Consider the following 27,925-nt stretch of genomic DNA (forward strand, 5'->3'; position numbering starts at 1 on the left):
TTAAGTGAAATCAACCAATGAAAATGCGACATTTGGAAATTAGACTGCAACATGGCCCACTTTGGAGGATGGGCTTTATATATTATTAAGATTAAGATAGGCACTAAAAAAGAAATAAATATTGTAAATTTCTAAACAAAAGCAAAGAAACCAAACATTGCAGGTCTGGATGGATTCGAACCATCATACTCTCAGAGTGTGAATAATGAATAATTCATATACAACTCTGAGCGCTCTACCATTTTCAGCTTACAGACCTTTGTCAAAATATGTATAAAAAATCAAGGCATTGTTGAACCCAAAATATACGAGTAAGGCCAATATTCCTACTGTGTAAGGCTTGAAAATTCTAACCCAGGAGCCCAGCTTTTATTACTTGTTCTATTAGGCGTAAATATCTTGTTCTATTTTATCTCTTCAACAAGTTTAGAAATGAGCATTGTAGTTCTATTGTTCCGATACATGCAAAGTAAATAATGAAACAACAAATTGGTTAAATCTGAAGAAGTAAATAGGTTTAATCAATATGGTGACAGAATATAAAATAATATAACAAAAGCCACAATATTTTATCTTCTAATAAAAAAGTTGCATACAACCACTAAACTTGATGAAATTTGCAATTGAAAAATTTGCAATTATAGTAGATAACTACAATAATCCAAAATTCTACATTGCATTAAATGAAACCACTTGAGAAAATAATAATAATCATGGGAATTATCTTCCTTTGGAATAATGCAAAAAGGTAAGAGTTGCCCACGCATTACTTTATCACAATCACAATCCAAAAAGTAATACAAAATCGCTAATTTATAGAAAATATTTATTTATATAACAAAATATATATCCCCTCATTTTCATTTCATAATCATCCGCTAGCTTTTACTTTTTAAACAAATAGTAATAAAATGGGCTACAATTTCATGAAAATTACTAGTATAATCGTAAAGAAATAGTTAAGAAAGTGACGTAGAGAAATAATAAGATAAAGAGAAAAGCATAAAAATACTGAACACAATCGACTAAAAAACTTCAAAATATGTAAGAAAAACAATTTCTAGGTAATTGAATTAAAACAAGATTTTAAAATCTGATAAAATTACAAATCCAAGATCTTTTTTAACAAAACAAATTCTAGAATATGATATTTAAAAAAACTTGAAACAAAAAAATGATCTATAAAAAAACAAATCTATACATCATAAGGGCATAAACAGTAAATTCTCTAAAAAAAAATAAGAATATGCTATTCCATAATTTTCTTCAAAAGATGTATCTAATATTCACACAAATTCTACACAATGGACATCACTTCTAAAATAATAAAAAATAAATATACAGATATTCTACAAAACAAAGTTGTATCTAATAAGGGCGAGAAAAACATGTTCACATTTCATTGGACTTATCTTTATTTATAGCTAATGTGGAGGGTTAAAAGCACTTCATTGGACTTCCTATGAAGCATCAGCACTCCTTCAAATATACAAAAGACGTACTGGTGGGAGGATTACCTAAAATTTGTACTTAAATGAAAAATATATAATCGTATGAAATAAACAAAATAAATCTCATTTCACAAACAAAAAATTTCCTAAATTTTTCTACATCAAATCCAGAACTAAAATGCTTAACCCTAATTGAATTATTATTGTAAACTCTGAAGAACCATTTGTATTAATGATGACTTTGCTACCAAGGAAGAAAGTTAGAACCAACAACAATAATACAAAGGAACCTCCGTGAAGTGGGAAGTGAATAACAACTGATATATGAATTAAATATAAAACATGTGCAACTTTAAATTCTCAATGAGAATTACAATTGATCATGCAAAAAGTCTAAGTGCTAATGAATAATAAATGAACTACTAAATAAAAATCTAAATCTAAATAGAACATTTGTTGGAGAGTACAAATGAATAACTGAAACAAAATTGAATTCACCTTCGTATACTTGTGAGGAATAATGATTAACCACAATCAACCTACATACATATCACATCTTCACATCGTCAATAGTGTGCCATTCCCGGAGATAACTTGACCACATCATCTTCAAAAGTTCCTTGCAATTACATAGCTATATTCCTATATTTCTGAAATTACATCCTTTAATACATATGTCCCAACAAGATATTACAAATCTCCAAATGCCTTTAGAAAAAGGTCTATATCAAGTGGAGTTAAGAATCAAATGGTTGCCATATGCGATTAAATTAAATTAACAGAGAATACGCAGTCGTAACCGAAAATTAACAAAACTTGGCCCATGATTATAATTACCAGCTAATTAAATTAAATTGGTGGGACAGGCGTTTATAAGAAGAAAGTTAGACTAAATACGTGCCATATCCATGAAAATTAAGAGTTGATCTAGCATATTTTAACCATTGACGTGTTAATTATGGCTGTAATTTGCTGTAGTTGTTATCGGAATTGATCTAAATTAAAAACTGATAGATAATACCTTATGATAGGGTCGTCGATGACTTGCAGGAGCTTATCTGATGATGGATCTACCGAGTGGTGAGTAGTAGTAATTCAGAGCCGAGCGACAGGGCAAAAAGTTAAAAGCAAAAGGGAAAGGATCAGGCAAACGAACCACACACACAGGGGAAAGAGATCCCGGGAATTCCCGTGCGATCTCCCCCAAACCCAACGAAAACTTTTTTTATTAACATGTTGACCTGCCATGCAAGCGCACCTGACATGGCAAAGGTCGGATGACAAGATCACTCAGGATTCAATACCTCAAATCCATTCAATGGAATGAGGAATTTCATCCCAAAATCTCCCACATCCACATATTCCCCCCTCGAAGCCTCCCAGCATAAACTATAATTACAACATAGATCAAATCTGAGATTCGCAACAGAGAACATAGCAATACATGCTTCCAGATCTACGTTCTTGAGGCAGAAGCATCCAGATCAATCAAGATAGCGGCATCGCCTGAATTCGAGTCTCGATCTACGATCTTCTCATCACGGCTTCGACATACCTGCAAAAAATACCTTAGAATCTTCATATATGCAGACCAAACGGCCTTCTACGAAACAGATTCACACGAACGTGAAGCGCACACCTCTGGATCGTAGATCTGAGGCATCAAGAGTCAGATCCATGACAGATCTGTAAAACAAGATAGAATAAGCAAATCAAAACGCGAAAAAACGATAATTAAAACGATGTAAAGGCTATGATAAAAAAACTGGTCGTACCGCGTAGAAATCACCATCTGTGTGTAGAGATTGATCAGATCCATACAGATCTGATGAAGAGAAACGAATCAAAGAAGGAAGATGAACGAGATCTGGATTCCTAGAAGAAGAGGATATCAACGAAGATAAGAGAAAGGTGAAGACGGTTGAATGAGAAAAAGAACAGAACCCTAACCTTTTTTTATAATCGGATTTTTGTGGAACGGACGGCTGAGATTAAAATTGTTGACGGTGTAGATTTGGTGACGTGTATTGTTAGGTGCGGCACGTTAACGCGTGTGGGGTCGTTACGTGTTTGTTATGATCTGTCTTATGAGATAATAGAGGGATAATTTAGTAAAATAGTGATGTCATGGCGATACTGTCGGCAACAATCCGCTGGCTATCACGATGGAACAATTCAACTTGACGTAGTCTTCAAGCTAAAAGTCGACGTCAACAAATGTTTAATAATAGTATTAAAAATAATTTTCATGTGTAGATTATAGTTTTTTTATTTAATGCACAATAATATTTCAAACTTGAATTAAGATAATAAAAAATCACCCTTGATACCACTCCAAAATTTATCATTATACATATTGTTTTTTTTTAAGGGATACATATTGTTTTTTTTATGTAAAGCATAATTGATTTCTGTTTATTTACCTTCCTTAAAATTATTATTTTTGTCTTCTCTTTTTTATATTATAATTGATTGATTGATAATTGATAATTTATTTTTCTAGTAAACTAGTCAAATTAGATTTTTCAAAAAAAAATCAGATTTAACTTTTTAAAAATAATATTATTTGAAGTTTTTTTTGTTAATGATGTATGGAATTAAATACAAAGAATTATCTCACCACACTTACAACATGTGAGAAAAATTCTCTAAGATGTAACCAAAGAAATATCAATAATTGTTTTTTTCCAATCTCAGATAGGTTTGGTTGAAGAACATGTAACCAACTTTTCAAAAAAAAAACATGTAACCAAAGGCCCAAAACTTGTCAAAACTATGGGCTATATTGGCGTTAGAGCGAACAGATAGATCGATCGCGAGTGAATCTGCCCCTCTCATGTTCCGCCCTTGGCCTCTGCTACCACGTGTCTTTGTTTAATTTTCTTTCAAGCAGAGTAAGGTCAAGGTGGGCTTTGTCTTTAATCAATTCAAATCCGAATCCATTGACAAAAAAAATGTTACCCACCCGGGATGAGCTGTTATGTTCTATAACATCATATATCTCTATTACGTTTAGTTTGAAGTGTGAATAAAACTTAGGTTGGAAAAAATATTGAAACATTATTTCCTAGTCGATACCAACCATAGAATCAGGGGCGGACCCACGTTGGACTCAGGGGGTTCAGTTGAACCCCCTGAAAAAAAAACAATTCCTACTTACCCCCTTGTATAATATTTTTTTTGAACCCCCTGAAAACTTGAATTTGCACCCAAGACCCTTTCTCTCTCTCACACACCTAGTCACTCACTACTCAGCCCCAATCCTCAACCTCTTTCTCTCACTACCCTAGGTCAGGCGCACACACACACGCACCATTGCACCACCGGCTACCACCACGCCACCACCGTCCTCCAGTCCACCACGCACCCTGCGCCGCGCCTCGGCTTCTCCAGTTCTCCTTCTCCCAGACCCAAGGCCAAGACGGCAAGACTGGGATCGATGTTGGTAGCCTCGCCTCCGTCGCGGTTGCGAATGTGTTGAAGCTGGTTGTCAACAATGGGGAAAAGCTCAACGCGTGGGTTGATTACGAGGCTGGTTCGAAAATGTTGGAGGTTCGTTTGAGGAAATTGGGTGAACTCAGATCTGAAGATCCAATCGTTTCTCACCGCATTGATCTGTTCAGCCTCTGGGATCGCAAACTTGTTTTCGTGGGTATAATTCTTCACCTATTTTGATTGATTTTTTTCCCATTAATTTTGATGGATTCTTCACCTGTTTTGTGGGTGTGTTGTGATCTGAGATGAATTTTTGTGCTGGTTGGGGGATGGAGCTGGTTTTGCTGTTTGCCAGTGTTTCTTGGTTGGAGCTTTTCTGATTTTTGCTACTGTTTTTAGCTTTCATGGGATTTTGGTTATGGAGGGTATGATAAATAAACAAACAATGGTCTTGTGTGGCAATGGTTAATGTTCACAGATACTTTGTTTATGTTGTCCTTGGCTGGTTAGGAAGTGCTCTCTGTCATGGGCAAAAGGAGTGTGGGTGCTGTCATGGTCTTGGGTTTAAAGTAAGGCATAAGTTGGCTGTTCATTTTGTTTCATTTCATTAATCCCCAACTTTTAGTGAATTTAAAGGATGATAACATTATTAGAACTCTGTTTCATGTGTAAATAGTTACCTGTTCATGCTTCGTGACTTTAAGGAAGCAAATGAAATTGAGGAAGCAGCTGAAGATGTGGAAGCAACTGTAGATGAGGAAGAGGAAGATAATGATGTTGAGGAAGCAATTGATGATGAAGAAGTGGAATCAGAAGAGGAATCAAATGAAGATGAGGAAGCAACTGAAGATGAGGAAGAGGAATCAACTGAAGATGACTATATCTAACTGTCCAAAGCAGAAGAATTTGTATGCAATATTCTCAACCCTTGTTACCTTTTGTTCTTATTCATTTGCATCATAAAAATTGAAAAAGCTAAATGCAGAATACACTTAGGTGCCTTTACAATTCCTGACTTATATCATTTAATGTGATGTTCGTTGTTTTGGCTTGAAGTTGTGGAGATACAGTGGAAAGATGGGATTAATTGAAAGGGTTGAGACTAATAAAGTTGTGATATGAATTGATCTTGTGTGTAATGGATTTAATCACTTTGTCACATTGGTCTAGTATTTGATAAGGCTTTTTTGTCATAGTTCCATGATATCCCTAAAGATACTTTGTAGTTGTATGCTTACGCCAAGGCTAGTGCAACTGATGAAAAAAATTTGTTTCAACACAACTTGCTAATGTCTCTGTTCATATGCTTCGTTTCTTTATCTAGATTGTATCTTTTACTGAATGGGGAAAAAGTTGTAGTTTCCTCTGTGGAGGTTATATTTAGCTGCATAGTCTTATGGCCAGAAGATATAATCAAAACCACGATCCTTTATGGTTTTCATGTTTTTATATATGGACCTGATACTAGAAAAATTATGAATTGAAGTGAACATATGCCTTGTTTTTTTTTCTCTTTCTTTTGTATAAATCTCACTATTTTTATCGGTGTGTTCATTTGAAAAATTTGAACCCCCTGACCCCGGGGTCCTGGATCCGCCACTGCATAGAATGACGTTTTAGCCAAGAGAAATGGTCCACCTAATTTGAAAGTAAAATAAGATACTTGGTAAACAGTAAACATAATGAAAATGAAACAAATCATATAAATATAATTACTTTTTAGCCAAGGCAATTAGTCATTGATTCTTTGCCTCACAAGTATAATGCTTTACGGCCTTTACCCGTCTCCTCACGAAACATGACGAATCTGTTCCATCAGCATAATAAAAGAGACTAAAAGTGAAATTTGGAAAATTTGCAATGCATATGCAGAGTCATTGTCATGTATAAATGACGTTGGATGATGGATTCAAATGGTTTATGGTATATATTTGATGTTTAATGCCCGTTGAGGTTATGTTAAAACCTTTTAATAAAAAAAATAGGTTATGTTAAAACCTAGCTAGTTTTTTGGTTTACAACAAAAACAATGATATTTTATTGATAAAAAGACTTTTCTGTGAATAACATCCTTCATGAATTCAGAAATTCTGAACAACATCCTCATGCATATCCAGTTAAAAGTTAAAAAAATAGTTGATTTTTGAGAGTTAAAAAGTAATAGCTAAAACCTAAGAGTTAAAAAATTAGTTTATTGCAACAAAAAATATTCGACAAAAAAACATTATATTCTAGTAAGTAAACTGATTAATAAATTTGTATTGATCTAAATAAATAAATATTTATGCGAGTGGAGTGATGATAACTTCAAACAAAATTAGTCTCATAGAAATATATCATAATTAGTGTTTACTATCTTTTAAAATATAAAAGGATTATGATAGAATCTTATTAGAATGATAAGATTAAAATTAATAAGGTTTAAGCTAAAAGCTAAAAGTCACCTCAAGCAGCTTATTAAAAATGCTATAAAATATTGAAATAAACTTATTACCATTCGTTGGAACACTTTATTTGATAGAGAAGAGAGAGCAAATAAGAGAGAGTAGAGTAAAAGTTGAGTATAAATAAAGACTTTTTTTTGGTGCTAGTAGAAAGAAAGACTTGAGAAATAAAGTTGATTTATAGGTTATTTAGTATGATAGAGATAAAAGAAAAGGAGAAGAGAAAGAATGAGATGGAAGAGAAAAAATTAACATTTCACTAATATAATATAGCCTAAGCAAAATATGACTTAAGTGGGTAGATGGAAAAACTTCACAAGAAAAATTAGCTCATGAATATTCTTAAATTGAACAAGATTCGTTATATATGATAGCTAGCTTACCTAGTAAAAAAGTGCAAAAAAACACACCACTTATCTCTATAGTGTAGTCTAGCTAAATAAGGGTGACTCATTCACCTCTCTCATATTTTGATCTATTAACAGTAAAAAGAAGCTTTAAACTTGTTAAAATAACTTATCAAATATAACCTAAACAAAATATCAAATTTGAGTGGTGTAGATAGAAAAAATTTATTTAAAAAGTTAGAATCATGAATATTCTTAAATCGAATAAGATTCACCATGATAGCTGTCTTACCCAATAAAAATTAGCAATGAGTCATAGGAATTAGGATACGTAGCTGATTTTAATTCATGCACGTAGACACGCAAGGGTATCTGTGAAGGACACGCGTCCCATAACTAGGCACCAGGTGTCATGTAAAGAAAACATGTATAGCAAAATAGTGCAGCGGTGGAATAGGATTTCAATGTCGCAGTGTTTCTGATCTTAACCTCTCATTATCCCTATATTGTAGCTGCACCAATCTAAGTACTCTGCTATAAGTTTGTAACATTTGTCAAAAAGATGCTCCACACAATCAAAACTGTTTCAACCTATCCATCATCAGTTTCATTCCCAAGAATTCTCTCTGCTTCCAACCTTAGTCGCAAAACTTCCACGATTAGATTCTGCACGCAACCAGATATGCAAAGTGCTGATAATAAGATGGAGAAGAATCAGAACACAAAAGAGGAAACTGCTCATGGGTGAGTGAGTTCAAATAATCTGATTTTAATTTTCAGATTGAGATTAGTTAATTAATTGATATATTGTGTAGGGATGTGATGTCTCATTCGTTTGGAGAAGGGTATGCTACTAGATGTGATGAAGAAGGATTTGGTGGGATATATGGTGGAAACCAATCTGCTCCTGAAACGGATAAACCCATCCATGAAAATCATCCAGGTTTAATTGCTTATCAATCATGATGACTCTTCAATCACCTTGCGTCTCTGTTTTTTCCCCTGTTTTATTGTCTTATTGTTTGAGTCAATTAAAAATGAGAGATATTCAAAGCTGACGATTTTTGTTTTTTTTTGGGAAATTCATGAAGGTTATGACAAGACGCAGGGAAGTGAGGTGAAGGAGAAGGAAAAGGCCAGGCACCAGACTAGCGCTAACGCTTAGATTTTCTCTAGTGTTTATGCAATATGGATGTATTTGTTATCAGCGTTCTTGACTTTTCGTTAAGTTCTTGTTTTTTTTTTCTTCTTTTCTAAAGAACAATATGTTTAGCAAATGGATATTCCGGGAGTTTACATCTATACATAACTTTTTTTCCACGGTTGGATTTTGTCACATACTCTAGTCCTGAGCATGAAGTCTCAGTAAATTCGTTTGTTGGGACTGCTCTGCAATATAATTAATTGTCACAGCCAAATGATTTAGGACATGTTTGCTTTTCATGTCCATTTAGGACATTAGCCTCCTAGTTTGCATACACCAGATTTTGACCTGCTCATTTAGTTCAATCACTTTTCAACACAAGTTCCTATTAATTGAAAATAGAACTTAGCAATATTACTATTTGATTACTTATCTGCCTTGAAATTTCAATTTCAACGGCACGCTTTTGTCATTTGTTAGCATGAATAAATACAAATTCAGAATAAGTATATCTCAATGAATACAAATTCAGATGAGTTCATGTTAATTCACTATGAAGCACGTATATACTTTTCAATATAAAATTTGCATGCTTTTATATGGGGTTGTCTAAATGACCCATGATAAAGTTTGGGTTAAATAACCCACCATCCAATCATATTGGAGATAAATGAGTTGGAAATAAATTAATAAATATAAAATAGAAATTCCAACTCACTTATCTCCAATGTGATTGGATGGTGTGTTATTTAACCCAAACTTTATTATGGGTCATTTAGACAATCTCCTTTTATATTATTACTGAAATTAATACTCTCTGTTCGGACCGACGTCCCCTATTATAAGTACATTTTTTGAGTTTTTTTGGTCTCATAATATAAGTCACTTTAAATTATCTATGAAGCATTAATTATATTTTTTCATATTTACCCTCATATTTAATACTCTATGTTCAAAGAATTTTCATGTTTCCCAAAATTTTGTTTTATTTCTAAGACCCTTATAGTTTGAAGGTAGTGGAATGTTAATATGGAGAGAGAATTTCATATGAGGTACGGTGGTTTTGGAAAGTTTTTCTAAAATATTACAAATTCATTGCTCTGAACTAATTTTCTTAATCTTAGAAAATTGGGTAAAATTGACATATAATAGAGAACAGAGAGAGTATTGATTATCAATCAGGTCTTAACTAACCTCTCAAGAATGAGAGCTCAAGAATGAAATGAAATTTATATTGATTGAATCACTCCTTAATTAGTGACACCTAAATAAATTGCATCAAAATTATAGAGAATATATCAAAAACTAAAAACAATTGAGGTTTTAAGCTTTCTTGAAGAGAGAGTATAGAAGAGAGAGATGAGTAAAGCTGTAGAGAGGAATAGATGAAAAATAAAGTAGATTTATAGGTTGTTTGGTATGATAGAGAACTAGAGATAAAAGAGGGAGAGAAAAGAGAGAAAGTTACTTTTAATTGAAAATTAATTTTATTTAACATTAAATATTTTCTGGTAAAATGCAAAAGCTGGCCAAAAAAAAACATGTTAGCCCATCTTTTCTCAATTTAGGGAGATTGAAAAAAAGGTGTGGGGTCCACCTCACAACTCCTCCTATCTCCTCTTCCCTTCCACCAAAAAGGGTGGTGTTCTTATCTCTTTACTATCTCTCTATAGGACTGGTCCAAGAGTAAAGCCACCAAGCAAGAGCTATAGGCTTAAAAAAAGTTATTTTTACTAAGTAATAAAGGTCCCAAAATTTTTTACTAAGCAAAAAGAAGTTCAAAAAATAAAGTTTATTTTAAGCTTCATTTAATATTGGCCGACCCTATATCTCCCTTGCCTATCTCTGTAAGGTAAGTCAAGTGACATCTACTGATCTTTAAAAGAATCCTATACCTAAAGAGGTTTTTGAAAAGAAGAAAAAAATCTTTAAAAGCACTACTCCAAATTTTGGTCAAAACACTACTCCAATATGAGTATTGAATAAGCATGAAGATTGCTTTCTGGAAGGAGGTATAGGACTCTAACGGGTAGACAGTTCTGAACATTAATTAAATTAAAAAAGGCATGCGAACAAGCCCAATTTGTTCTAAACAAAATTTGGCCAAGGTCCAAATTAAAAAATGTTGGAATAAGTTGTCATAAAATTTGTTGATAAAAAAAAGTCCAACAATACGGAGGGACAGGCAAAGTAACAAGAAAAAAAATACTTTGCCCCAAAAACATATATATAAATTCAAAGCAGAAGATTGACCAAAAAAAAAATTCAAAGCAGATTGTTTTTTTTCAATTACTTATTAATATGCACACCACAAGCACAGTTCTATAAAACTGGTTGAATTGATTTAATGAATATTATATATTTAAAATTAGAAATACATATTTTTTAAAAAACTATTATAAAGCAACAGGGCAGTGTCGTGGTTGTGAACTTGTTATTACGTTGTTGAATTCTACAATACTAGTGTTTTTCACCCGCGCGTTGCACGGGGAATTTATTTATTGTATTTGATACGTCAATTAATATTTTAAATTATAAAATATTTAAGATGCTAAGAATGTAAGAACAATCATAACAAAGATGTAGATATTTAAAGAGCACAAATTCAAACACTCAATTTTATTGTTTTGTAAGCATACACTGAATTAACTAATATAAAGATTTTGAAAAACACATAAGTTAATAAGCCAAAAGCTTTAAGTTTTGCATATGTACTGAATTTTGTTTGTGAAGATGTATACTCGTGTTGCATAAAAGGTAATGTTTTTGTGTTTTAGATATGTAACAATACATAAATATATAATTATTGTTTAAATTATTAAAAATACACTTAACTTATAGAAAACATGAATTTTTAATTTTTTTAACTCGTACAAATTTTCATTTTTCATGTAAAATGTTCCTCCCCGTGAGATCTTGTAACTCTAATTTGTTAGCACTAATAAATTTAGGTTATAATCAAAATAAGTAAAATCATAATCATAATTGATGACAATATTTTTTATAGTTTTTTTTACGGTCATTTTTTTATTTCTGAATTGACTACATTATTAACACTTTCCTAAATAATTCTATCACCCAGAATATCACCGCAAGATTAATCAAGAGATGATGAATATAAATAGGTAAAGCCTTGTAGAAATTGATAGCTATATTCTATTGACAAAATAAAAGGCGGCATGTTCTAGAATTTTTTAATATTTTCAGATTTTAAATCTCAAATTACTTTTCAGCACATTAGTATGAATTTGAAAGTCACATGTCAAAAATAACTACTAATTAGAGCTGATATATACATATTGTATAGTGACCATGGGGTCCCTATCTTGTCAGGTCCTATAAGCGCAAACATAAACACACATTATTTAAAAAGCTAAGATATTAATGTTAATTAAAAAAAATCTTTTGGATGAAGATTGTACATAAGATATAAACATTTAAAATCATGATGATAAGGGTTAGTTTGGTACAATACATCATTCTACTCTTATATATTAAAATGAATAAGATTCTGTCGTATAAACTACTTGTCACAACTACCACCACCCTACTGCCACCACCGTCATTACTGACATCGCCACCACCACCAACTCCACTCCCATAATCACCACCACTCACCGCCATCACCACCCTTCGTCATCGCCTAGGGTCGTGTAATGGGTTAGACCATGAAAGAAAGTGTCATAGGCCCAACAAAATTGTACCTATATAGTATATACTATTGAGACTTGAGAAAGGTTGCAAAACAATGGAAAAACGGGTTATCTTAATTGCAACGTGAGAATTAGGAAGTGCAACGTAGAAGTACAATTTTAACAATTATTATTAATAGTGTTTTATATAAACAAATCTAATTTTTGCAAGAAAAAAATTAATAAATAAAACATATAATATAAAACTAATAAAATGTTGTAAAATCTTTCATTTATTTCATTCCTTGTGTTTCAGGTTCTGTTAGAACTTTAGGTTATTTTTCAATTACCTATTAAATGTGATCAATTTTTTGGTATAAAATATTTGTCATTTTTAATCATTCAAATTATTTGTAGGAAAAATATTACTCCTATATCTTACTTAAACTTTAAAAATATAAATGGAAGAATATAAAATTATGAATTAGACATTTAATTAAAGTAAACTGTTTTTCAATTTGAACAATCATGCATGATTGAGGTCATTCATGTACCATTTTTTTCTTCAAGTTGTTGGGTGTTTGGTTTAAAACACCCAAAAAACGAATACCTATCATTGGTTACAATTTCCTTATCCTACGGTATTCATCCTTGTTTTCTGCAAAAACTAATTTTAATTGATGAAAATTAAAATTCTTGTGTTTCTTCAAAAAAAAAAAAGTGAATCTGAATATACAATAAAAGAATTTAAATAGTCATATTATATAATTGCAAAAGAAAAAAAAGTAAAAAACACTGTTAGTGAATAAAACAAAACAACTCTAACTGTACTGTTGCATGTGGTATAAGATCAGAAATAACAAACCTTTGAACCAAAGACATTTTTGAAGAAGATTGATGAAAAAAAATATATACAACATTGTGCATTAGAAAAAAGAAGAAAAGAAATGTCAATTGTCAAGATGAAGGTATATAAGGAACAAACCTTTGGTCATTGCATGTTAATGGGAAAAGATGAGCAACACTACCAGAAATTCCCCGTTTAGTGACTGATTTAGTGACTGATTTATTTCGGTCATAGTAGTGACCGAATTTGTGACCGATTTAAGGTTATTATTTTACTACCTCCAAACTTGAATGGTTAGTGACCGATTTAGAGACTGAAAAGTTTGTGACGGACTATTTCGTCACTATTCTAAGAAATTAAATTCGTCGCTACTTTTGTGACGAATAACTCTGTCACTAATTCCGTCACTATAATTGTTTAATATATAAAATTTTATAAACATCATACAAAATGTATCAAGAGTAGGGTTCGAACCTGGGCCTCTAGGGAGAAGAGATCCTTACATGACTTAAAGTTGCCAACCTGACTGAGATCTCTTTTTAACAAAGTTAGCGTTATTTATTTTATAAACTTTCTCTATCAGTTGAAACTAAATCCCCTATTACTAAACATTGAGCCCTAACTTTTTCTCTCTACTCCTTCGACCTCATCCATTGCTCACCGACGTGCATCACTCCATAGCTCTCCACTGCAGCTGCAACGTCCACCGTGGCTAAAGCGTCCGCCGCGGCTCCTCCTCCGCGGCTCCTCCTTCATGCAATTTCTGCTAGTAAGATTATTTTCCCTTGGTTTTGGTGGCTTGCCTATTTAGTTAATAACTTATACTGGTGATTATTGTGTCGGCGCTTTATATCACTACTATATCGATAAAAACATTTCTATAATTGAATTTATGCAAGAAATCAATGCTAATTACATTGGTTTCAGGATCTTTACCTTTGCTTAGACACTTCATGACTATGGTTTCGTTAGTAGTTTAATTACACACTATTTCATCTACATGGCACCAACAGTTTGTCTGTCAAAACAGTTTTTAATCTTTCCCCCTTTTTTTCCTAGCTCCTCAAGTATTATACTAATTTTGTAGTTCAAGTTGTCATTGAGAACTTCTGATCTGCTACTTTATAAATTTCTATACAGTTTCTGAATGTCTCCTCCTTTTGGCAGGCGTTGCTCTATAGGCTATCAGGTGACTACAATCCTCTTCATTCTGATCCCATGATTGCAAAGGTTGCTGGGTTAGTACTCTCATCCTGCTTTCTGATGAAACTCCAACTAGATTCCCTTTCCCCCCATTCAAAGATGTATTCATGTATGCTTGTTGAATTAGGTGAAAGAGAATTTTCCCTCTTATCAGCCTTGAAGCTTCTTTTTGTTTGAAGGAAGAAAAGAGGATTGGTCATATGAATTAAACAATTGAATTGGTGGTTACTAAGCATTTTAAGATTTTAAGCCATCAGTGATACATCTTGTGACTATACTTTTTGCAGTCATTTGTGTCATTGTGTGGCTAATCTAATGTTGTTTTTAACTTGTTGCCAAAGATTCTCGCAAAAAATATTGTCCAAGATTTCTCTCATATTCCTCACTTCAGTTTCCTTCTGTAACTTTTAATATACCATTTGTATGCACTGTCAAGAATTTAAGAAAGATAGTTAACTTGCAATACTAATTGAATTGAATGATGTGTTCACCATTCACTTCTATATTTTTTCTTTAAGCTTGTTGAAATGTCTCAAGTTCGTGTTAAACGAAAGAGAGTGGATTGGAGCCTTGCTTAACAAACTGTTGAACCTGTTCTATGTTATATATCTGTTGAAGTAAGATGCTAGACTCTGAATTTGACTTGTTAACTTTGATTTCTATGCATATCTAAGAATCAAAAAGCTTAAGTTAATTTTTTGTTCTTTAATAAAAAATCAAATGAAGTTTTCTTCAAAACCAACTATTCTTTTTGTGATTTTATTCTTCATGCTGAGTTAATCTAGTTATTTGTGTCTAGAAAGAAGCTATATATGGACTGACAAAGGTTTCAAGGGAGGAAGTAAAGAGTGCACGCCTAGTTGCTAATCTTGGCTGTTATCCAACTTCCATTCAACTTCCTCTTGTCCCACTGATAAAGGTTAGGAATGTTTCTTTGCTTTATAAAATGCACACTCTGGATAATAGAGTGAGTGACTTTTCTACCTCTTTTTATTTTGGTAGCTTCTTAAGATGAATAAAGTAATATACATTTATGTTCTGTTCCAATGGTTCTTTGTCTGTGGCTTGTATCTACTAGTCCTTGCTTTGTATGAAACAACTTGGGCTTTTGCTTCTTATGCTTTGACATATTTTGAATCTATATCCCCTCTAATGTGGTGTTTGATTCACAGTGACTCATGCATGAATATAGTTATGTTGATGATCATTTGACATTGGCAAGTTATTTTTTATTTGAAAATGCTGCATCTCACTTATTTTTCATTTTTACCTCGTGAAGTATGACTTTAAAATGACTAGATATTTCGATTTCATATAAGGGTAGTTGTTTGGACTTTTTTCAATTAATTCATCTTATTAGCTTATTTATTGTTCCTCCATTCTAGTGTAATGGTTTTGCTTGATGTGACAGAATATGGACATTTTTCAAATCCGTGGTTGGATGTATAATAGACTTATGCTTGACCAATGTGGCGTTACAAATGAATTTATGAATGGAGTACAAGAAGTGCATGCCAAAAAGAAGACTCAAGTAGTGGAAAAATTAGATGTCCTTGCCTTAGATGCAGAAATCTCAAGTATTTAGATCCTGAAGAAGTCGAAATTCACCTTTATAGGAAAGGATTTGTACGTGATTATTGGTATTGGACATGTCATGGAGAAGTTGAATTAGTGACTGTTTTATTGTTCCTATATTGATTGATAGATATGGTTATTACAGGGTTAAATCATATTGGCTAGAAAAATAATTTTTTTGCTAAAATTTTCGTAAAATCATATAATTTTTTTTGAATCCGTCACTAATTCAGTCACTAATTTGTGGCCATAATCGTCACTGAATTCATCACTAAATCAGTCACTAAAATCGATTGCTAATTCGATCACTAAATCGGTCACAAATTCAGTTGCAAAATCAATCACTAAATCCGTCGCAAATTTCGTTGCTAATTCGGTCACTAAATCGGTTGCAAAAGCGGTTACTAAATCAGTCACCAAATCAGTCACTAAATCCGTCACTAAATCGGTTGCAAAACCGGTCACTAAATTCGGTCACTAATTCAGTCACTATTTCGGTCACTATCCGTAGCGACCAACGTTTTAACCACTGATATATTTCGGTCACTAAATCAGTCACTAACTATTTTAGTGACCGATTTTACCCATTTAGTGACCGATTTGGCGGTCACTACTGGACTGTTTTCTTGTAGTGAACGAAGAGAATTTGTTCTTCATGTTATGAGAGAAAAAAATATATACAATCATGTATTAAATAGGATAAGAAATTAAATAGGGTGATAAAGGGTCATCTGTTGAAAAAATTTGCTCAATAGAAAATAAACACCTTAATCTCTTCTCCTTCTTTTGGTATGACCTGTTTCTTTTCTTCCTCACACTGTGTATTGCACACTTTTGTTCTTGATACAATTTATAACACTCTTATAAAAAAATTGATATCGTGGTCAATCTATAAAATATTTGTCTTAAATTACTATAATTAAATTATATGTACACAATTTATAGCATCATAATAAAAAAAATTAAAAATTCATGGTTTTATCTTAAATTACTATAATTAAAGAGATGAGAAGTTTATTTTGACACAAAATCATGTTCATCTATTATTTATATCTAAAAAAAAGATTTTATCTTAAATTACTATAATTAAAGAGATGAGAAGTTTATTTTGATACAAAATCATGTTCATCTATTATTTATATCTAAAAAAAAAATTTATCTTAAATTACTATAGTTAAAGAGATGAGAAGTTTATTTTGATACAAAATCATGTTCATCTATTATCTATATCTAAAAAAAATATTTTATCTTAAATTACTATAATTAAAGAGATGAGAAGTTTATTTTGATACAAAATCATGTTCATCTATTATCTATATCTTAAAAAAGATTTTATCTTAAATTACTATAATTAAAGAGATGAGAAGTTTATTTTGATACAAAATCATGTTCTTCATTAAAATTAATTAAAACTCTAAAAATAAATCAAAAATAAATTAACATAAAATCAAGAAATAAACAACCTAAATCCTAATCAAATCTAAAATTTAAAAATGTATTTTTTTATGAAAATTAACGTGAGAATGACATGTGGAATTTTATTTATGAGAATGGCTTAAAAGCATTTTTGGTCCCCCACGAATGCGATGTGTGCTAATATGGTCCTTAAACTTTAAAAATAGCATTCTTAGTCCCCGACGTTACCTCCGTTAACCTTTTTTGTCCTTTTGTCAATTTTTAACGTTTTTCTCCTACATGGCACATTTTAAATGACGTGGCACACATTTATCGGGACTAAAAATGCTATTTTCATAATCTTCTTCAACATCTTCATCCTCAACATACTCACCAGTCACCACTTTCATCTTCATTCTCTCCATTCTTCAACCACACAAACCAAACCAGGTTTGTCCTCATTCACCCACCACCTCGTTTTTTACCGTTTGTTCTTTGCTATCTATTGGGGTTGTGCACTGGGTGTTAGTTTGGTATCTCAACCTCCCTTTTTGCTGCACTTTCCATGGAGTTCTGGAAGATCAAGGTGTAAAGTAAGACTAAATGATAAAAGCAAGCAAGCTTTGTCATGTTGCAATGTTGGCAGCGAAGCACATGAGAAGACATCAAGCTTTTTGCAATTTTGGCCTTATCCTCTTTGTTTTTCTGGGCTCTTTTTGTTCTGTTGCTAGGTGTTGTTTGGTGGGACGGTTTCTAGTAGATCTTCACCTTTCCAAATCTATTGAATTGTATCCTATTGTAATTGTATTTCCTGGTTCTTCAAATCAGGAAATTTCAAGCTTGGAAGCTCTATCCCCATCTTCCCCAAGAAAACCCTAGCCACCACCAACCTAGCACCCTCTTCTCCTCCTCTTCATTCTTTTCAACCACCAAATTGAAACCTCCAGCCCCCACAACAAATCTTCAAGCAGAGATTCAGATCTCGGTGATGGGTCACTGAAACCTCCTTTCCGAAACGGAAAATTTTGACAGAGACGGTGATGGGTCATCATTTCTACAATGGTGTGGGTGTTGGGAGTTGAGGGATTGGAGGAGGACGAATTATTCTGATATGGGGCAAGAGTTCAGATCTGGGTTTGTTTGTAATGAGCATGGAAGAATGTAGATGAAGACTAAGATGAAAGATGGTGATTTTTTTTTTCTGGGTTTTCTGGACAAAATGATGAAGATGATGGAAGAACACTTGAAGATGATGAATTTTTTCTGGGTTTTCCAGAAAACGTTAGTTTTTTAACGGAAAAAGGAGAAAGGAACCAAAACTGTTAACGGAGGGTAATGTTGGGGACTCAGAATGCTATTTTTAAAGTTTAGGGACCATATTTGCACAAATCGCATTCGTGGGGGACCAAAAATGCTTTTAAATCTATGAGAATTAACGTGAGAATGACACGTCACTAAATCAGCCTGATGAGAGTTCTTCTTTTCTAATATATATTGATTGATTTCATTCCATAAATCGAATATAAATCAAGCATTATTTTATATTGTTTTGTACTAATTTATTTGGCCAATATCTTCTCTATTTTCTAATGTACCATTTCTCCACTCCATATTTTTTTTTAGATAAGCTCTCCACTCATATAATGCGTCTAAAATTGAAGTGGGCTAGGCTGAACTTGGCATGGTTAGAAGAGGTTCTAGTGTTTCACATGAGTTTGAAGGGTCATAGCCAATGAAACCAAGTAATTTGGTGTCAGGAACTCGGGATAGGCCGTGTAGATTAGGGCTTCCAAATTAAAGCCCAAGCTTGATGTTTTTTAGATCAGTTAATTTGAGGCCCAGCAAGCTATTAGATCTGAATCAAACGTTTTCTTACCGAGCATTTTTGTTTTCTAGCATTTCCTTCATCTCCTGGTTTGGTTGCGTCGTGAAGGGAGCATGGGGCTGATTATGAGTCTTTATCTCTCTTAAATGATATGATGTTCAACTAGTTCATTCTTAGACAATGTGAGTTTGTTAACATCAGACTTGACTGCTCATTATTAAAGTCAGTCACAAAGTTACACCATTAACTTTGATCACACTGTTCATTGTTTTGTGATAAACTAATGAATTGAACACTGCATCTTTCTTCCAATATATTACGACAATCAATTTATGAGTAACCAATATTGTAGGACTTGATGGCTTGATCACTCACATTTAGAATCTCCATAAGAGATATCCACTTTTTATTAGGCACCATATCTAGACTTTTTATCACAAAAAATATGCACATACATAGTGCCTCCTCATCAATCACATTTTATAGGTGCCAAGTGTCCTTTTAGATTTAATGTAAATTCCAATTATTGAACCACAATTTGTTAGCTGTCAATTCATAAATCATATACCGTTATGAGTGAAAACAAAAATGCTTAATATCCGGTCATGCCTTGCATGCATGATAGCTCCTTTGCATGCATTGCTTCACTGTTTCTCTCAAGCCAATAAAATCATTGAGTTTGACAACTATACTCTTCATAGTGTCGATACTTTCTGAACTTGATTAAATAAATTTTTTTATCGTAAACGTAAAGGGTAGATTAGAAGCATGAAACAACCATTTTTTAGCTTTTGTCAGCTTAATATCTGTAGTTAATTAGTACAGAAGTATGCCCTAGACTCCTAGGTCCAAAACCACCTTAGCATTGTTTTATTCTAAACTTGATTTATACATGGCACCAAGAACTACTACGTATTTATTAATTTTCGAAGGATCCTCATTTGGATCAACAACGTGCAGCTTCATAGACCACAGATATATATTAATTCAAGGAGAGGACGAAGACGTACACATCTTATAAGATCTCAATGAAGATCAGAAAGCGAAAGTTAACCTAACAAGGACGCTACATGGCAAATATAACCTGACAAGAGTTATGATCTGCCGCAATTCGCGTTTGTAAAATGTGCATGAATGCTTTCTGCACCTCATCCATTGTTAAATTTTAATCTGATCCATGACTTGAACATCAATTTTAACCACAGGTATGTATAGAATTCAGAAAAATATAGTACATGCTTCGTCACCATATACTAGACGCAAGGGTACGTATGTATGCTGAATCATATACTTGCCATATATACAATAAAAGATAAGGGAGAAAAAGTCTGTCAAGTGTCAATTAATTAGTGCATATCAGCATATATTATATATATATAACTTTAGAGCTTATGGACTGTAGCTGACTATTGTATCAATCATCCTCTTATTACGGATGCTCGCATGCGCTAAGTATGTAGTAAATGACTATTACGAAATGTGCTACATGCCGACCATATAGTTAAGGGATAAAGTGAGCCAACATCAATTACACCACATCTTATATTGTAATAATTTTCTGTCTTACCCCAAACTCCACCCTATTAAATTTATAAAACACTTAAATAAATTTATAACTCAACATAATTGGATTGATGATTCCTGCATCCATGTGAACGATAAAAAAGAAAGAGTTAAAGGAGGAACACAAGAATGAGTGCCCGACATTCTGAATGGAGAAGTCTTGAGGAGTGGGGCCTTCATGAATCCCTCTTTTGCTGTCTGCTTAATTAATCAGTACACATTACATTGATACAGCAAAGTCAAAATATATATGCAATTCGTGCGCGCCACAGGCATCATTACTCAGACGGCTCTTACAAAAAGTTCAGACTCTCTTTTAGTTGTATAGTTTGGAATAGTAATACTGAAAATTTTCAACGCTGCCGTGTCCGTCCAAAACCCCGTTACAACATTTATAGCCACTAGCTAGTCCAACAACAACATTGCCTCCCAAATTGCACACCCACGCTTCGTTGACATTGGGATACTTGGCTTATACTTTATCTCAACTAAGATATATATACCTCAAACCATGACAAGAGTTTGCCAAGGAAAAGTAATGGATTAATATTTAACTTATAAAAAACATAAATGTATGGATAAATTTATACAAAAAGTGATATCTGATTATGACTATATGTAACGCCACATTGTGAAGTCATATAATTGAATTAGGTCTAGTGCGCTGTGTGATCAATTTGGCTTCTGCGAGCCAACCCAGTCTAACCCGATTCGTCAATGGATTGGGTTGCCAAAACCTAACTTGTGCGGACCACGGATTAGATTGATCAAGCTCGAAGATCAATCATTTTTTTAGATTTTCGCATAGAATGTCGAAACTATATGAACTTTGGAAGGTTGCATTTGTTGGATGCATTATTTAAATTTGTTATAAGCTATTTATTATATTGTTTTCAACCCGCCTGCCATTCAAATGTGGACTGATCAGGTGTGTCTCCTCTACTTAGCGAGCGACTCCATAACTTGTTGAGATAATCCCTATTGGCTAGCCATCCCACATTTGGCGAGTCCTCAACCATGACTTCTTCGTCATGCGGGCGATCTCTTCCTACATGAGCGGTCCCACATTGCTTATGATCATTAGCGCCCCTTTTGACGATTCATGTATTCTTCACGCCATGTACGTTGACGATTTATGAATTTTTTGCACCATTTTGGCGAGGCATGCATCTTAAAGTCTTAGGCAACCTTGCCACTTTCTGATGAGTTATGTTGATATGAGACATTTTGCACTAAGACTCGGATTCATATATATATATATATATATATATATATATATATATATTCATGACTACACTCCTCTATATAAGAGAGACTACTTGCTATACCCATGCTCATTATCATAGTGAAACAATTAGGTTTATGACTCTTTCTCCTTGAGGGTTCTAGATCTGATCTTGGTTTACCTTGTGTGAACAAATGTCATGTAGCTTTTTTTTCCTCATTATTTGATGTTTTTTTTTTTCTTTTGATAACTCATTCGCCTACTGACAGAAAATGAGCCAGGATGACACAGGCCATTTTTCTAGCAACCCATAACGGGCCAACCCATATGGGTTGGGTTAGTCCGTTTTGGCTTTTGACTGCTCTAAATTTGTGTAAGCTAAGATTGATATCTTCATCTAAAAAATGATTTTATAACTAGATTCAATGAAAGAAAATATTCACACACTTTAATATTGATTAGAAAAGTGGAGAATCATGTCTAGAACATAATTGATTATACACAAAAGATAATGGGTTTATTATATGCAGGACGGAAAGTAGATTACAGATCTGGGATAATGTAAATGATGAATAAATATTCACTCATCTGGCCTTATCTATAAAATGTACAACAGGGGAGGTAAAAATCTGCTACAGCCTAGAGGAGGTAAAGAAAATATAGAGAAGTGGTCCTATTGGCATGCCTCTGTACTTAATTGTGTCTTCCCTTCGTGCGTGAGAAAGTTGTTTGATTGATTTGTGCATATGGAAGGAACATCAAATTCTTCACGTAACTGCTTTAGCTTTTGATTCTCCACATCAACAACGAGAGAGACTGGTGATGCAAAGTTTGTAATAGGCTAGGCCAAATTGCATTGGAGACTTGGAGTTATTACACATACATATTGAATACTGAGCTAACTAACTAATTGAGTTGGGTGGATATTTGAATCAAATTTTCATAGAGTTGGGTTTGGTTTGGATTGGACTCTGATGGGTAGGCCTTTGGGGAAATCGACAAAAGGGTAGGCAAAAGCTTGGTCTGTATCATCAACCAATTCCCAATTGTAGTTGAGGATTAGATGGTGGATAAAAACAGCCATTTCAAGCTTGGCTAACTCCGACCCCGCGCATAGCCGCGGTCCTCCTCCGAACGGGAGGAACGTGTTGTTACTCCCCGTGCTTGAGCTTGGGCAACCGCCACAACTACCATCATTTCCAGCTCGGACAGTATTGCTTCCGCCGGAAGATACCTGAAAAAATGCAATAAGAAATATGTTAATAATGACATGACTTGATTATATTTATGTAACTGTCACCATCATATTGTTTGTTATCCACAATTTGATGATGAACACTTTCCCACTTGGCTACTACATGCATGTTCGATAAATAAATATGGGAGAGGGGTTAGGACCAGAATGCGAAAAAAAGAAAAAGAAGAATAGAAAAGCATGTATGCACGTGCAAGTGAGAGGTCCACTTCCACATGGGCATTAATGATCTGGAACCTCAGGCCCTGCCCACACGTTCGCAAAAGGGGCCATACTCATCATCATCGCTTCCACATCCGTACTGTTTACAATATCCCCTTCATTGATCATGACACTTCATCATCGCTAATAATGCTAATGCCAAATTGATAGTGGGTGGTAACATTAACTATTTGCCAATGAATTCCGACCCGGCCCATTAACCCCCCTCTTGTTTATCAGATTTTATTAAGAATATAGACGAATTTCGGTTTAAAAACTAGTCTGATCCATATTTAAGAGTGGATAAAGAGTAAATATAACTCAATTCAATCATTCACACGAACACCTTAACAATAATACAAATGTATACAAAAAAACTAGCTAATGTACTATAATATCCCTTTCGTTTCTTAAAATAAATGGGCTAATAATTGAAGGGAAATATGAACTCTAATCATTTCTTGAGCTAAGGGTGGAATTAGGTCAGATGGTCCGAGGCTCTGAGCTTGGACTGACCTACCTCACTTATTATAAATGTCAGATTTAGGTTTTTAGAAATATGATTAACCTAAAAATCAAACTAAAACTAGACAAAATATCTATTTAGTACTTCAGACTGAAAAAACAGACCTTAAAATTGGTCTAAAACATGTCACCAATCAAACTTAAACTTGAGACACGAAATTAGTCAATATTTCACCCCTAACTTGAACTGAGCAATGTTGAGGGAGATCAATTAATCATATGAATCTTGACCTTTCACTGAATAATTTAGTGAGAGGTCTACCATTGGTGGTGATGTATAAGTGCAAGTTTGGGGACAGAGGACCAAGTCAACAACAATCATATCAACGGGTGAAGCATTCTTTTCAGTTTTGTCAAAGCCGTACGGCGTACGTGTGTACGTCTTGTTGGGTCTGATTCTGAAACGCCCAACGTAAAAAACCTGTTTTTGTGTTCTGGAAAGGAAGATACATGACTCAAGAAGCTAAGTGAGTCAAGACTAGGGACTACATGATGTAACTATTACGGGATGGCATTTTTGGCAAAAATCACAACCCCCAAAATTCAACTAAGTTTTCTTTCTCTCTATGCCCAGATCACACCTCCAAGGAAAGAAAAGAAGCCAGTGAAGCAGTGATTGCATGTGGGGTTCCACCATAAGCACCAATTCAAGTGCTTGGGGACCTCACCTTATTATTCTCTTTTTTCTTTTTCCTCATACATTTATATATATTTTTTAACTAAAGTATCAGTTGACAACCAAAAAATAATTGTCTTGAGACACTAAGATCACATTAAATTGATTGACCTTTTTTATCAAATCATCATTCATACATACCGCATAAGCATCGAACTCTAGATTGACTAGATGTTTATGGAGCCCAATTGTGCTAGATGTTGTTAGCCATACATACATTTGTATTTTAAAACAAGCTTTAAGAAAAGAAGGATTTTAAAACATGGATAATGATTATACAAGGCGTGCTGTGATTGATGTTCATGGTTAATTAAGTAGTATAACTGACCTGCCATCTCCATGGATTGAAGCGTTGAGGTTGGTCAAAAAGTGAAGGATCAAGATGCACGGCTGCAATTACTGGAAGGACTTTCCACCCACATGGAATGTCATAACCTTTCAAATTTTCAATAACAACATTTTTAATACAAAACAGTTTTAATTGATCTTCTTTCTACTAAAAGAATACAGGTTGATAGTGTACGTGTCCATATTTTCCAATGTACCTTTGTACCGAACATCTTTTAGGGCCTTCCTGTGAAGGAACCTCACAACATTTCCCAATCTAAGTGTCTCATTCACAACCTGTAAGAACAGAGCAAATAATGTCACACATAAAGTTCACTTTATTTGCCGTTGTCTAATCTAATCTAATCACTTTACATGAGTATGATATTTTTTATTCTTTCTTTCATCATCCCATGTTGCTAAACTCCTAGTTTATATCAAATAATTATGGTTCATATGTGACTTACACAGTGAGTAAATTCCATTCGTTTGTAGTCTTCCCAAGTCAATTCAACTTCCCCTGCCTGTTCCTTGAGTCTGGCAATTTCATTGTGCTCTTCCTATCATTATTCATTACACAAAAATTGAGAAAAAAAATTAATAATCAACAGAAAAATTCAATAGTTTTTATGCTAAAAGCTGAACTGAGAAAATATGTATGTATTCTTACCCTCAACTGTTGCATAGCTTGAGGACAACCTGGCAAGAAGTAAATAGCTAGAGCTATGGAAACTGATGAAGTTTCATGGCCAGCAAAGAGCAAGCTTAGAACCAAATCAAGGATTTGCTCGGTTGAAAGATTTGAGTGCTTCAAAACCCAGTTTAGAAGATCATCTTCCTCCAAACTTTCATTTCCATCTTGGATCCTTTTGATTCTTTCATTCATTTTCCCCTCTATGAACTTCAGTATGGTGGACCTAGACTGTAAAATACAGGACAGCATTAAAAAGCTACCACTAGTGATTAAAGAAAAAAACAAATGGGATTCTCCAACTTCATTAATTATTAATTAATTTATTACTATGATTACCTTTAATGCCCTTCTGTATGCAGTTCCTGGAAAATTCAGTGGAGCTGATACCACCCCTTTCATAAAAGTGACATACTCTTTCTTCAGCTGCTCTGTCTCTATATTCCCAGGATGGAGGCTCATGATGTGTTTGGCCATCAAATTGAAGGTGAACTGTAATTTCATGCAAGAACCTTTTAACTTACTATTTTATTTTATTCGAGTGCTCTTTGAAATAAGTAAATGAAAATTACCTTCTTGGCTTCATCTTGAGCTGAGAATGTGCAATTTTCCTTCCAAGAGTTTAGAACCAGCAGAGTATGTTGCTCCACCTCTTTCAAGAGATGTGTTCTGAGCCTGGCATGGCTAAGAAAATTGAGTGAAATGACCCGCATGTCCCTGTGCATGTCACCAACAAGAACCAACATAGACCATTTTCCTAGTATTCCACCAATGCTTCTTGGATAGCTGCACTCAAACAATTTCCCTTCGTTCTGTAATATGAACCTGTTCAGCCCTGCATCTGCTGACACTATTGCTGGCCCCCCAAACAAGTTCGACTTGTAAATTTTACCATACCTGCAGATTTTGGGCTAAAATAGTTAGAGTCTACTTTGAGGCCGAGTCTCGGCACAACATTAAGGTTGCTGCTATCTGACTTTGTGGTCACATCGTGGGTCTGACCCCTCTCTGAATCTCGCATATAACGGGAGCTTTTCAACACCAGGTTTGTTGTTAGACTCTAATTTCTTTCTAAAAATAAAAAGAAGGTTTATTTTACCTTGCTATGTGCTGTTCCATGAATTCTCCTACTGTAGTGGCAGAGTAAGGTTTCAAATAACTTATGGTTTCCCCAAGAAAGGGCCAACCCATTTTCCCTGGGGGAAGATTAAGCTTGGGTTTGCCTTGCTTTCTTTTGATGAGAATGAAGATGAAGATTAGAAGAAGAGCAAGAATGCTTGGAAGAGAACACAAACTTGGGTGTGAGTCAGACATGGAGCTAGCTCAACTAGCCACACTGTCTGATTTTACAAATCTGTCGTCACTAATCGTCTAATCTCTCTCTGTATTTATATATATGTGTTATTCTGTTCTAGGCAAAAAAAGTAGTGATTCGAATATGCAGAAAAAAGAAGAGTGGGAAAGAAAAGGCTTTACAACAATTACATATGCTGAAAAGGAGGTTCCATTTTGTGGCTTAATAAAATGATGGAAGCAGGTGGTTTGAATGAATGAAATGAAAGCATGAAGCCAATAGGGAGGGTGCTTTTATAAGCTTCTCTTGTGTCATTAAAGCGAAAACAACGGAAAGTAGCAAAGAAAATTGGATGTACACTTGGAAAACAGTACACTTTACTAATTTAATGAACTTTAGCTTTATAATTTAATCCAATTTTATGAGAACCTCACTCTGTTTTTTAAATGAATTCTATGTGCTAGCTGCTGGCTACCTTTGTTCTGTTCCATTATACTTTGGGCTAATCCAACTGGGAAGTGTGTCTTGACTTTCTTCTCTTTTTCTTTTCCCATCTCGTGAGAGGTTCAAGGCATGCAAAGATCATTAAACACTTTGTTGTCTTTTCCTTTCCGCTTCTTTCTTACCTCATTTTCTTGATTTTATTTGGTTCTTATACATAGAGGTGTAAGGTAACATGCTTTGTACATTTAAATTTGTAATCATTTTAGATCGTCACAACTTGCAAAATTATAAAAGATGAAACTGCATTTATAACGGTCTTATTGACAACTTTAGACCACTAGAAATGCGTAAATTTAAAGTATGAGTGCGATTTCAAAAAAAAAAGTATGAGTACACTCGTCGGGATTCAACTAACATTTTTCTTAT

The 27,925-nt window shown here is 33.8% G+C and overlaps 2 protein-coding genes and 1 long non-coding RNA gene across 3 annotated transcripts; 1 reads left to right on the forward strand and 2 right to left on the reverse strand.

The window, feature by feature from the left end:
• Positions 1-1,921: 1,921 nt before the first annotated feature.
• Positions 1,922-3,391, reverse strand: LOC130740728 (uncharacterized). Its single transcript, XR_009020255.1, has 3 exons — positions 3,227-3,391; positions 3,091-3,137; positions 1,922-3,006 (listed from the first exon to the last, which is right to left on the reverse strand). It is a non-coding gene; the product is annotated as an uncharacterized LOC130740728 (long non-coding RNA).
• Positions 3,392-8,109: 4,718 nt separating this feature from the next.
• On the forward strand, positions 8,110-8,997 carry LOC130735830 (uncharacterized). Its single transcript, XM_057587719.1, has 3 exons — positions 8,110-8,421; positions 8,493-8,620; positions 8,769-8,997. Exons 1-3 carry the CDS (start codon positions 8,240-8,242, stop codon positions 8,840-8,842), a joined length of 384 nt encoding a protein of 127 aa, XP_057443702.1. The 5' UTR covers positions 8,110-8,239; the 3' UTR covers positions 8,843-8,997.
• A 13,584-nt stretch (positions 8,998-22,581) lies between these two features.
• LOC130740729 (cholesterol 22-monohydroxylase CYP90B51) lies at positions 22,582-27,459 on the reverse strand. The gene is made up of 8 exons (XM_057593409.1): positions 26,861-27,459; positions 26,334-26,658; positions 26,101-26,253; positions 25,741-25,992; positions 25,538-25,630; positions 25,289-25,367; positions 25,072-25,178; positions 22,582-23,320 (listed from the first exon to the last, which is right to left on the reverse strand). Exons 1-8 carry the CDS (start codon positions 27,073-27,075, stop codon positions 23,027-23,029), a joined length of 1,518 nt encoding a protein of 505 aa, XP_057449392.1. The 5' UTR covers positions 27,076-27,459; the 3' UTR covers positions 22,582-23,026.
• Between the last annotated feature and the right edge of the window lie 466 nt (positions 27,460-27,925).

Source organism: Lotus japonicus, chromosome 2, assembly GCF_012489685.1.
Source record: "Lotus japonicus ecotype B-129 chromosome 2, LjGifu_v1.2".
Lineage (NCBI taxonomy): Eukaryota > Viridiplantae > Streptophyta > Magnoliopsida > Fabales > Fabaceae > Lotus > Lotus japonicus.